General features: G+C 45.9%; 2 protein-coding genes across 4 annotated transcripts in view; one reads left to right on the forward strand and one right to left on the reverse strand.

Moving 5' to 3' along the window:
• Nucleotides 1-9736, forward strand: part of DUSP16 (dual specificity phosphatase 16) — a 30337-nt gene extending 20601 nt beyond the window's left edge. Inside the window, exons 5-6 of the mRNA XM_081861366.1 lie at nt 2494-2617; nt 3732-9736. Coding sequence (XP_081717492.1) covers nt 2494-2617; nt 3732-4914 — 1307 coding nt within the window. The 3' untranslated portion in view covers nt 4915-9736. The remainder of the gene's footprint in view (nt 1-2493; nt 2618-3731) is intronic.
• BORCS5 (BLOC-1 related complex subunit 5) overlaps nt 9737-13434 on the reverse strand; it is a 43927-nt gene continuing 40229 nt past the window's right edge. For 2 of the 3 annotated variants that reach the window (XM_081861429.1, XM_081861428.1), the window contains one exon: nt 9737-10395. In XM_081861429.1, the coding sequence (XP_081717555.1) occupies nt 10165-10395 (231 nt within the window). In that variant the 3' untranslated portion in view covers nt 9737-10164. The remainder of the gene's footprint in view (nt 10396-13434) is intronic. The other variant, XM_081861430.1, reaches the window with a different exon arrangement.

Genomic DNA, 13434 nt, shown 5'->3' on the forward strand with positions numbered 1-13434 from the left:
CTTATCTATTCCTGGCAACCTGCCCTGGGGTTGGTTCCTCTGCTGCCTGACAATATCCATATATTACCGGTAATCCACCCTACTTTTTGTTTCCTAGTCCTTCTTCGTATTTAACTGTTGTTCAGAGAATTACCCCTACTTGTAGTTTTTAGTATCAATTTTGTTTAAGTGCTCCCCCAAAGTTTCCCATTTGCCATTTATTTGTTTTCCATCCTGATTCCTTATTTTGGCTGTCATGCTCACAAGTTTGGCATATTCTGTCAATTAATACAGCCATTGTTCTTTTGTTGGTATTTCTTCTTCCTTCCAACTTTTAGCATAGAGTATGCTGGCCGCTGCTGTGACATAGTCTTTGGGGGAGCTCATCACCAATTATCGCTAATACAAAGGCTTCTGTTTTCTTTGGAAATGTATTTTTTAATTTTAAAAAATTGAGCTCATCGTAGACCAACTCTCAATATTTTTGGGAATATTTACACTGCCCTTATGTATGAAAGATCCTTCAATCTCTTCACATTTCCAGCACAGTTTGTTTTTGTTTTTTTAAAAATTTCTATATCACTTTCTATTTAGAGAATTTTAAGGTGGTTCACATTAAAACTTTAAAACAGCACTGAAATAACAGTATTGAAATAACAGTACTGTGTCACAACATCCACAGTGGGCAGCGGCAATGATCAGGGTGTTTTGGGTATAGGTTGAAAACCTACTAGCTGGAGCTCACTTCCTATCGATAGGAAGACACAAGGTAGGCAGCACCAAAGTTCATCTTGTGGATGCTTCAGGGTCCACATACTGTAGCTCAACCAGGGGAGCCTCATGCAAAGGTTTTATTGAATGGGCAGGTCCATATGTAAGAAGGCATTCTCTCAAGTGACCTGGTCCCAGGTTGTTTAGGGATTGATAAATCAGTAATAAAACCTTAAACTTTGCTCAGAAGCTATGCAAGAAGTAAAGAAAATAGGAGAAAGTGGAAGTGAGTTGCTTTCCTCTTTCCTTAGGCTATGTGTGAGCATGCAATGTGGAAGTGGACAACTCTTACCTCACTTACAGGAGAGAGGCACAACTCCTCCTGTTGCACAATATCCTGGAAATGCAGAAAAGGGGCATGTCCTCTCACTCACTCCCTGTTTTGATCCTTCCTCATATCTTGCAAAGCTACCAAGCATCCACTTTGTATGAATTAATATCACCTACAGAGCCTGAAGTGGTGAGTGATTATCAAGAGCCATCATGGCACCATGATGGGCCTCTTGGGATGCATGGTTGTTGATTCTGACCTGCTGCCTCAAAATACTTCTCTGTATTTGGAGTCTGCTCCATCTTCCCATCTTGCTTGGCTAATCAGTGAGCCATGTAAGATTAGGCAATCGGCCAGAATCAGCTGGGAGGGCACAAATTGCATGCTTCTCAAAAAGGAATCGGGAAATGGCATTTTTCTAGAGACTACGCGGGTGGTGCTGTGGGTTAAACCAGAGCCTAGGACTTGCTGATCAGAAGGTAGGTGGTTCTAATCCCCGCAACGGGGTGAGCTCCCGTTGCTCGGTCCCTGTTCCTGCCAACCTAGCAGTTTGAAAGCACGTCAAAGTGCAAGTAGATAAATAGGTACCGCTCCGGCGGGAAGGTAAACGGCGTTTCCGTGCGCTGCTCTGGTTCGCCAGAAGCGGCTTAGTCATGCTGGCCACATGATCTTGGCCAATAAAGCGAGATGAGTGCCGCAACCCCAGAGTTGGCCACGACTGGACCTAATGGTCAGGTGTCCCTTTACCTTTAACTTTTTATGCACTTACTGGAGACTGTGTGTATTGCCTGAATATATACACATTTCCCAAGGCCTGTTGGTGATTATGTATATTGACTGGAAAATGTGCACAATTTCCTCTTCATGGAAGGATTATGTGCATATTCTTAATGAGTCTTGGTGCATGTGAACAATGGCTGGTGGTTATGGACATTAACTGTTCCGCCTTCATTTCCCCTCAGCGTACTTCATTTTTTTCAGGTAACAATCACATTTTTGGGACCATCTGTGCTAGTTGCCCTTCCATGTTGGCAATCTGAGTCTGGGGGCTGAGAGGGTGGAGACAAGTCAGCCCTGCAGGCATTTAGGCAGGATTATATGTATGTTAATGGATGGTGAAAAGAGGCTGCTGCTTGGCGCAAGACCTTCATCCAGTTTATCTCCATAGCTTGATTTACTTAAACAGTTCCAAGGATTATTACCAGTATTCAATGCATTCTTAGGTTTTGTCATAGTTGATTGCGCTTAGCATTTCAGGATAAAACTGCACATGGTTATGGCTATTGTGATGCCACCATGAGAGCAGGGAGATATGCTTTAAAAAAAAAAACTAGTTGAAAATGGCTGTATGCTGCAATTTATTGTTTTTTATTTTTGCCTGTGGATCCCTGGGAGATTAAACAGATTTTTCTCATTTTCAGCATCTTTTAGAGCACTAATGAGTGGTTTCTGCTTTCTTTCATTTCCCACAGAAAAGGCAAAAGCCTCAAACGATCGTGTCCTAGTCCACTGTTTAGCTGGGATATCTCGCTCTGCCACCATCGCTATTGCATATATAATGAAAAGAATGGATATGTCATTAGATGAGGCCTACAGGTAAGGAAGAAGGGTCCTTTTCTTGAGGAAACCAACACAAAGGGCTGACTTCAAATATTCTCATGGCCTCAGCTGCTTTCAATGGTTTCAGTGTGATTGGGGCATGCATGCCCAGAAGCCGTTAAATATCCCTGATATTGTGTTTTTCCTGGGCATTGTGTGAAACTTACCGGCAATTGGTAGCTCCTGGACTCAGCTGCTTTTTGAAAGTGAAGTCCAGGACTGTGTGTTGATGCTTGGCCCACAATGGGCCCTGCATGGCTTCAGTAACGTTTATTTGATTGGGCTTCCTACGTAAATGGAACAGTAAGTGTGCAGTAAGTACTCTACAACAATTCTGCCAACATCTGGGAGATATCTCCCCAGTCTTGCCATTTAGACCCCGTTTACCTTATTCTATATAACTGCAATGCAAGCCCACCTTTCTTTTCAAGGGACTATGCTGTGCACACACCACTGTTTGTGCACCTACAAGACAAAGGTGACTGAAGTATCACCACACATACCTGTATACATACCTGTTCAAATGATCAACATTTTTTAAAAAACACACCCACCATCCTGAGGAAAATGTGGAGGAGACTACTTCTGTAGCAGCTCTCCTCTTCAAGAATGAATTATTGCTATAGTGGTGAATAGGTACCTCTGTGGCGGGAAGATAAACGGCGTTTCCGTGCGCTCTGACACTCATCACGGTCCTCCATGGGCCAGAAGCGGTTTAGTCCTGCTGTCCACATGACCCAGAAAACTGTCTGTGGACAAACGCTGGCTCCCTCGGCCTCAAAGCAAGATGAGCGCCACAACCCCATAATAGTTGCCTTTGACTGGACTTACCCATCCAGGGGACCTATACCTTTTTACATGAGGTTCTACTGGACAGCTATAGGGACTGTCAGGGAAGAGGACAGGGTTGCTTGAGGGAATAGGAGAATTTTGGATAGCAGGAGGTGAATTTGCTTAATGTGTGCACCTTACCTTGGTATAGCCTAGTGTGCAACGCATGAGCTCTGGTCAGCCTCAGCTCATGGCTTGCATGCAGAATTCAGTTGTGGTGTCATAGGCTAATGGATTGGCTGAACTCTTTCTTTTTTTTTAAACACACATTTCTGTTTAGATTCGTAAAAGAGAAGAGGCCAACAATTTCGCCCAACTTCAACTTCCTTGGCCAGCTTCTAGACTTTGAGAAGAAAATCAAGAACCAAAGTGGCCAATCTGGATCCCTTAGCAAACTGAAGATTATGCATTTGGAAAAAAGCAGTGATCATGGACTGAGACTGGACAGCGGGCAGAGCAGCAGCAGCAGCAGCCTTTCCTCTTTCCCGCTCTGTGCTACATCTACCTCGGAGACTGTGGAGCAAAAGCCAGTGGAATCTGGAAACCACCCAGGTTCCCCTTTGCTATCATCAGAGGACAGCCCATTGGTACAAGGCATAATTGGACTAAACATATCCTCGGACAAAGTTGAAGACAATAACAGGCTAAAGCGGTCGTTTTCCTTGGATATAAAATCTGTGTCATGTGTGGCAACCAGCACCTGTGTTGCTGCTTCAGGAGAGGGCCACCCCTCCTTGGAGGACACACTGGAATATTACAAGCATTCAGCCACCTTGGAAGGTGGAGCCAAACTATGCCAGTTCTCCCCTGTTCAGGAGGTCTCAGAACAGACTCCTGAAAGCAGCCCCGATAAAGAGGAAGCAAAGCTTCCAGAGAAGTCCCAGAATACCCGGCTGCTGGACAGCCACAGCAAATGGCAGCACTTGGGGAGGACCGCTAGCACCACCCAGAGGTCACTCTTGTACCCACTGCATCGAAGTGGCAGCATGGAAGACAACTATAAAACTAACTTCCTCTTTGGCCTTTCCACCAGCCAGCAGCATTTGGCCAAGTCTGCCGCTGGGCTGGGCCTGAAGGGCTGGCACTCAGACATCTTAGCCCCACAGGCTTCCGCGACACCTTTGGCCAACAGCTGGTATTTTGCTACAGACACCTCTCGCTTTTATTCTGCATCGGCTATATATGGGAGCAGCACAGCCTACTCTGCCTATAGCTGCAGCCAGCTGCCCACGGGGTGTGAGCAAGCCTATGCCGTTCGCAGGAGGGAGAAGCATGGAGACAGGGGGGACTCGCGGCGCAGCTGGCATGAGGAGAGCTCCTTTGAGAAGCAGTTCAAGAGAAGGAGCTGCCAGATGGAATTTGGGGAAAGTATCATGTCCGAGAACAGGTCCCGAGAGGAACTTGGGAAAGTGGGCAGCCAATCTAGCTTCTCAGGCAGCATGGAGATTATTGAAGTATCTTGAAGCTCTATTCTAAGATTTACATTTCTCCCTTTCTTCTGTGTCAAACAATTCCCTGTAAATCTGAAATTTGAAAAGAATGCAAATTGTGTGGCTTCAATGTGAAGGAAGTGAATAGGTTTGTGTGTGTGTGTTTGTATGTGTGCACAAGTGAAAAACTAAATGACAAGTCTAATACATGCAATGGGCAATTGCTATTTCCCTGCTCCCCTTGCTTAAGGCAGAAGGTGTAGATACTCCTAATGTTTTTATTTCCCTTAACAGCTGGGGCAGTGAGATGTAAAAAATGGTCCAACTTTACTGTGTTTTAAAAAATATTCCTTTGTAAACTAAGCAAATCTTATGGTTCATTTGAAGTAGTATTTAAACTGAACCTCACACGTGGTATTATCCACCCATTTCTTCAGCAATGCAGCTTAGACCTGGAAGGCCTTGGCTTGCTTCAAGAGAGGAAAACGAATGCAACACTCACACTGCTCAATGCTAGTGCAGTTTGACTGAAAACTAGCATGTATTTTGTCTGGATAGTTTGAATACCCAGTTAGATTGCTAAATCATATTCTTAAAATAAGAGACTTCAGCAGGTGTTTCCAGCTCCCTGTCTGTCAGTAAGTAATGCTATTTGAAAAATAGATGGCTTTTAATTGACAAGTGATGCTCTTTCAAAGGACAGGTGGATTTCAAGTTCTCTACCCCATACAAATATTCTTTGGCTGGCATCAAGGGTGGCATTAAATGTTTATGGTGCCCAGCATGCCTGCATCTGATTTCCAGCTTGTGCACTATTGGAGAAGCTGGTGTGTATTGAAAAATTAAGGCATCAGGTCAGAATCTAATATCTGATGTAGCCACCATTTTTGGAACAGAGAGTCTCCAATTAAACACCCCCTCAAAAAAATTGCCACTATATAGCCAAGGGAGGGAGAGCAGGTATCTGACTTCTGTCATACAACCCAGAAACATCACCATTCTCTAGAAAGGTGGTGGTGGTGAAGATGAAGAAGTCAGCTGAGTATGCTTCAGTTTCTAACTTCATCAAAACTATTATGCAAGTAGCAGGTGTTTAGGTTTAAGCACTGAACAGGTCAGCAGAGAAATACAATTGCAGACAGGTGTGTTAAGATTTTAGGATAGATTTTAAATGTTGCCAAATAATGACCTATCCCTAACTGCATAAAATCTTTGCCTGTGGCAGGAACAACTGATGGCAAAACTGAGCTTTTTGTAGGGGGAGCAAAAAGAGGCAAAGGGGTGGAGCTTTGTTTTTGTTTTGTTCAAAACTAAATTCAACTAGGTGGTGCCCTTCAGCTTTCCAAGAAAGTTTGGTAGCACTGTTTTCAGTGCAAGCTGCTGCTCTTAAAGAGAAGGGCTTTCTACTTCGGAGAAGAGATCGTGCTCTTCATTCTCCCCTCTACAAATGTTTATTTTCAACTCTAGGTCCAAGGAGTTGAAACTCTACCTAACTCTGTGTCATGTACTCTCGTTTCATATGAGAATGTATGATTACACTGGCATCTGGCTCATTCAAAAATTGAAGGGAGAGTACAAAAAGCATTAATGCTCAGTGGTTATGAGATACAAAAAGACACTAGTTGTGAGGGGAACATGGACACTTCGTTTCACCAATCACTGTTTCCATGCATAGTGCAGCCTTTTAGGAATGCCATTCACTGCTGATGCTGCCCCAAATGTATTTTGCCAAAAAACACCTAGGGATTCTTTTGGTACCCCTTGCTGAAAACGAAGTACAAACTGTCTGTGCTGAAGAAGCAAGGATCAAAGGGCCTGTGATCCATTGCTGTCCTTGTAAAAAAGAGGATATTGGAGAAACTGGTGGAATCAAAATCAAACTGATCAGAGCTTTCACAACTAGATTGAGTTGCTAGTAAGTGTGTAGTATCAACCCCAGTTGCACATCAGACTTCAAGTGTAATCTTATTTCAACTTTATTAGGACACAATCATATACATTACTAGGAGGGTTTAGTTTGTGCTTCCACATGGATGGATCTAACACTGGATCAAAGAATTACATGGATTATATCAGAAGAAACCATATACATACTACTTCTAAGTGGAAGCTGATGGTTGAAAACTAACCCAGGACACCCCCAGTTCAAATCTTACCTCAACCATTAAGGAGGAGGAGGAGGAGGAGTTTGGATTTGATATCCCGCCTTTCACTCCCCTTCAGAAGTCTCAAAGCGGCTAACATTCTCCTTTCCCTTCCTCCCCCACAACAAACACCCTGTGAGGTGAGTGGGGCTGAGAGACTTCAGAGGAATGTGACTAGCTCAAGGTCACCCAGCAGCTGCATGTGGAAGAGCGGAGACGCGAACCCGGTTCCCCAGATTATGAGTCCACCGATCTTAACCACTACACCACACTGGCTCTCATGAGGCTGACAAAGCCTCAATCTTACCCTTAGCACCTCAACTGCAATATGGGGATGCTAACTGCCTACCTTGCTAGGATGTCAAGAGTTATTGTGACCACGTATAAGAAGTGTTAATATTAAGTCTTAATTGGTCCTATACTATCTGTCTATTCCATGTGATTCCCTTATCTAAACAAAAGAGCAAATCAAAAATATGGTCAAGATCAAATTTTAAAGGCAAAATGGCTTCTGAATTGCAACCCCTCCCTCCCCTCAGCCATTGGTGTCAGTGGGCACTCCAACGCCAGGCAGGTAGCCTTCCCTTTAACATCACTCTGGGGAGATCAGTAGTATTAGCACACATCACTATTGAGTCACAGTCTGTACTTAGTCCAATTTTATAATATACAAATACTTAAAATATTTCTTTTAAGCACAGGTCAGCAACTGGCAGACACAAAGCCAAATGCAGCCAACTAAGAAACACCATCTTACTCCCAATTGTCAAGTCAGGGGGAAGTGAAGAGTGGGGAACAACTGGAGTTATAGCAGCAAGACTTCAGGGGACTCTGTTTTTGGGAAATGGTGGGAGTAAGGAGGGTTTTCCATCTGCTGATAGAACAGCTGGGCTGTTTCTTAAAAAAGAAACACCAGAAACACAACCCAGAAGAAAGCTGGCATGTCACATGTCCTTTAATTAATAATAAAACCAAACAGTAATAAATATTCCCAGCTGAAATAACATTGTGTTAGAGTAGCATCTACATCACACAATGTAATGCAAGACCTATCAAATTTGTACAAGTTGCATTGCAATAAAAGGAAACTACACAGTGCACCTGACACAAAGCTGTCAGAAACTGCTTCACCACCACTGATTCCCCCTTCTCTATTTCCAAGGCCTAAAAATATGAACACATTAGACGTCCAAATGTGCACCTTCAGCAAGCACTTAAAAACCCTGAAGAACACTGCACGTCTGCCTGGGGGGATTCCCTGAAGTTTCTGGGGCATGTTCTAGAGCACAGTTTTCATAAGTGTTAGACAGAACTGTGCGGGCAGAAATTACAGCATAGGATCACATTTCACAGACCCCTGGAGGGACAACTTCCCCAAAAGGAAATTCCACTTTGAAAACCACTGATCTAGGAAAAGTGGGCAAGCAATGTGTTTTCACTGCAGAGCATTTTAACATCTGGGTACCCTAGCAAGCCAAGTCTCAGTAAGGATCACCTACAGGTTTTCCTCAAGACAAGAATTAAATTATTACAGTAGATAACAGTTGTACTCAAAAGCGCAAATGCAGATTGAGAAAATGGTTAGAGAGATGCATTTCTACCTGCATTCCAACTGGATAGAAATATGCTTAACATTTAAGAGTGATGAGGTTGCATCATAGCCAAATACACACTGCAAAGCAGATATGCTTTCCGGGTTCCCAATCCAGTCTGGAAATCTGCATATGGCATCTCTCTTGCTAGCTCACGAGGGGCATATCGGCTGCTTGGACCAAAATACCCACCTGCCTTGATGGTTCGCTAACTACGTAACTCTTTGCACTTTTATGCAGGAGTCCAATGCACAATATATTTGTACATGTTACATTTTCTACTGCTATTACACATAATTAAATGGAACACTGTGCCAAATTTGGCTCTCAACAGACCCAATACAATTCAATGTATTTCAGGAATTCAGTGCATTTGCCTACCAAGTTCCACCATGGTGGACGGCTTTGTGAATACATGCTTGGAGCAGAATGAGTAATGAAGACATTTATTTTTCCCCTCCATACTTTAAGGCTTCAATCCTGTACCCACTTACCTGAAAAGTAAGAGCCATTGAACTAAATGAGGCTTACTTTTGAGTAGACATGACTTGCAGTGAAAATAGCTCAAAGGTTTTCCTGACTAGAACTGTAGGTTAATAAAGCAAGCAGAACTGGTCCCCCAAAATGAGAAACACAGTGGTGTGATAACATTTTCCTAGAGCACAGCTTTTAGAATAATGCGTCCAAAGAACATGTTATCAGCTTTCAGTGTATGCATTTTGACTACCAATGCTGGAATCTGGCAACACTGAGCATATTGTTCCAAATATGGCTTTAGCATTTCAAAGGCCAGCTGGTCTGCTAAATGCTATTTCTTAGCTAGAGTTGTGTTGTACAACAAAAAGTGTAATGCAGAAATAACACTAACTTGCATCCATTTTTAAGAGACCAGGCCATATTTTGAAAGTAAAGCAATCAGAATAGAATCTTCTAGAACTAGAATCTTCTAGAACTACAGCTGAACCCTTTCCCCACTTTTGGTTGCATCTGGGGGTTTTTGCAACACCTTGGCAGCTTTCCATGTAAGATTGCTTATTATTTATTTACCATACTAATTTTCAACCAATATAGTTATTTAGAATTAATAAGCAATTGTGCCAACAAAATAATGCAGAAGGCTGGCAATGATGGTGAAGCTCTTGTGGGCAGTTTGTTTGCCAACACCAATCTTACAAGAAACAGTTGAAAAACTACATTAGAGCATGCCCCAGAATCCTCTGCAGCTGGAAGGATTCCTCAGTAAGCACACTAATGTGCACAACCGTAGAGGAAGGATGTGAAGGTTTAAATCTGAACCTTGTTAAAGCAATGTTTTGGTGGGTGGAGGCAGTGGTGGCAAGCAGCTGGGAGCAGGAGAGGTAAGAAATGGCATTTCATTCCAAGTTGATGTGTGTATTTAACATTCCCTGAAAGCCAAACACAGTCTTTCTACCTAACACAGAACTGATACCTCTGCTCTACTCACTCTGGCTTGTGAAGCGTGTTCCAAGTAAGTTCCTTATCAAGTAGGGTCCAGGAAAAAGATGACTGACGGCTGTATCAGAAAACTACAGCTTGAGCTCCCTGTCAGGGCTCATGGTAAACGGTTCCAGCCTCTCGCTCTCAGGCAGCATGGCATTCAGTCTCTCCATCAGGGGAATGGTCAGGTCGACGCCCATCTGGATGCGACGCAAGATGGCAGACATCTCATTGACCTTCTGGATCTGCTCAGCGTATTTGGCATATCTTTTCTGGCGCTCCTGCATTAAGCTGTAGAGGGTTTCTACCGAAAGATCCATCTGTTTACAAAAACAACAGGACGGTTGTGTTCAATTAGTCACCTCTTGGAGGAACGAGATGTTCTTTCCATGGACTGTGGGTGTGGAGCCAAATGTGGCCCCTGAGACTTTTCCTCTGCCCTCCATCTCTCCCAGCCCCCAACAGTACGGGGGTTAGCTGTACCAGGCCAGGCACAGCAGTAAGGAATCTCCAGTCGGCAGCCCTAATGAGTCCTGCCAGGTCCCATTTGGCCCACGAAGCTGTTTGGGGCCAAAAAGGGGTTGCGGGCACTGCTGATCAGTCCCTACAAAGTCCTAAGCACTGCACTTTGCAAGCACCAACAATCAGCTAATAACACACACACTAGGAAATGTCTTCAAAATTAACCAAGAAATAAATCCTTTCTCCAGACAATTGAGAAAGGACTTTCTGGTTCACTCTGAAGCCATTTCCCACCCGCACTTTCCCTGGATTGTGTAACCGGCCCATCTCAACCACAGCCCGCTCCTCACAATACGGATATACAAAAGGTGTGGGCAGGTGGGTGTGCATGGGGAGAGGAGTGCAGAAAGTTCCTGATTTTTGCGTGACTGGAATGTAGCCAACTGTACAGAGGCAATAGTTGCTGCCATTATTCTGCTCGCTTTAATAATAATAATAATAATAATAATAATAATAATAATAATAATAATAATTTTTTATACCCCCTGGGGACGCGGGTGGCGCTGTGGGTAAAACCTCAGCGCCTAGGACCTGCTGATTGCATGGTCGGCGGTTCGAATCCCCGCGGCGGGATGCGCTCCCATTGTTCGGTCCCAGCGCCTGCTGGCGTTGGTCCTTTGTGAGCTGGGACCTCGGGCAGCTCTGACAAAGTAGATAAATAGGGACCGCTTACCAGCGGGAAGGTAAACGGCGTTCCGTGTGCTGCGCTGGCTCGCCAGATGCAGCTTGTCACGCTGGCCACGTGACCCGGAAGTGTCTGCGGACAGCGCTGGCTCCCGGCCTATAGAGTGAGATGAGCGCACAACCCTAGAGTCTGGCAAGACTGGCCCGTGCGGGCAGGGGTACCTTTACCTTTACCTTTATTTATTCGAAAGCACCCCCGGGTGCAAGTATGTCAGGGGCTCAGGAGCAGAGGCACAGGGGAGAGAGGAAACGGAGAGCGAAGGGGAAGAATCTGAGGGCAGCGTAGGGGAGTATGACAGTGGCCCGAGAGATTCCATGAGTTTCTCCAGCGATTCAGAAGATTCCCAGAGGGGGGCGCCGATGGCCAGGGCAAGGGGGGTCCCAGGGGGGACGCACCAGAAGCAAGGGGCCAGCGGGGACTCCCAAAGCAGCAGCGGAAGATCAGGACCAGTTCCCCCACCAGAGCGTAGTGGGGGGGAAGAGTCCCATGCATCAGGGCCAGCGTCTCCTCCTGCAGGGAGAGAAGATGAGTCAGGGCTAACCACGCCTCCATTGGAGAGTGAGGGAACGGAGGGGAGGTCAGGTCCAGCTAGCCCCCCCGAAGGGGGAAGCAGTGACAGGAGCAGTGTAACGGTCAGGAGAAAGGTTGCCGGCTGGGCGCGCGCGCCAAGTTCAAAGGTACAGGCGCGCGGGACGGCAGAAAACCCGGATTGGGACCCAGGTCCTAAAGCCCGCCGGAGGCAGGGGGAGGAGTCAGGGGATTCAGTGTCAGAAGAGTCTAGAAAGGGCAGGACCCCAGTGGACAGGCGGACCCAGAGGAGGAAAGAGCAAAGGAAGAGGTGGAGCAAGGCTAGAGTCTTAAACTGGTGTCTGGGGGGAGGAGATTCAGACGGAGCTTCGGCGGTCTAGAGTTTGAGACGTAGAGCTGCGCGCCACGGCTTTGAAATCGAAACTGAACTTCAATAAAGACTTTTGTATATAACAACGAACTGGCGTTGGTCCTTTGTGAGCTGGGACCTCGGGCAGCTCTGACAAAGTAGGTAAATAGGGACCGCTTACCAGCGGGAAGGTAAACGGCGTTCCGTGTGCTGCGCTGGCTCGCCAGATGCAGCTTGTCACGCTGGCCACGTGACCCGGAAGTGTCTGCGGACAGTGCTGGCTCCCGGCCTATAGAGTGAGATGAGCGCACAACCCTAGAGTCTGGCAAGACTGGCCCGTGCGGGCAGGGGTACCTTTACCTTTACCTTTATTTATACCCCACCCATCTGGCTGGGTCCCCCCAGCCACTCTCCAAGCGAGAGATAACCAGAGCAAGCACCACTCTGGCGAGACAGTCTGCGGGCAGGGAGGGTCTCAGCCTGTGTACAAGGTGGAGCTGATAAACAGCTGCCCTGGACACAGAATGGACCTGCGCTTCCATGGACAGCTGTGAGTCCAGAATGACTCCCAGGCTGCGCACCTGGTCCTTCAGGTGCACAATTACCCCATTCAGGACCAGGGAGTCCCTCACACCTGCCCGCTTCCTGTCTTGTCAGGATTCAACCTCAATCTGTTAGCCGCCATCCATCCTCCAACCACCTCCAGACACTCCCACAAGCCTCTGGTCCTGCACACCACTGACATGTGAGCCCCCCATGGAAGCCCTTGGGGAATGTTGTCCTTGTGCTGAGAAAGCTTTCCCACCTCTTCCACAGCAACCACCAAGATTACTGACAAGTCATTAACCATTTTTAAAAACCTCTCTGTCCTTTTGTTTGCACCTCTCACACTGCTCCTTCCTTGTCTTCCCGATTTTTTGCCCCTCCCCCTGTATTACTGCCCCTTTGTAAACTCCTTGGGGTAGAGAGCTGTGCTTTCTTAGCTCTTGATGGAACTGTGGCAATAAAGTTCAGTTCCTCTCCTTGTTGAACTGCCCATCCTGCTTCGCAATCCCACCAGTGGTGTTTTGGGAATATGATCTCGTACTTTTTCTAATCTTGGGGCCCACCACCTTCAGACTGGCTTACAACACCACAATACCACCCATCCGCATGCAATTTGCACTGGTGGTTTTGTATGACAGCTCTTTTCAGAGCAGCTCCTTGGTGAACTTCAACTACAGTCCTGCACTTTTAAAATTTATTTGAACACCCCATACCTGGAGAGATCACAGC

The sequence above is a fragment of the Podarcis erhardii genome (assembly GCF_964252035.2).
Source record: "Podarcis erhardii genome assembly, chromosome: 5".
Lineage (NCBI taxonomy): Eukaryota > Metazoa > Chordata > Lepidosauria > Squamata > Lacertidae > Podarcis > Podarcis erhardii.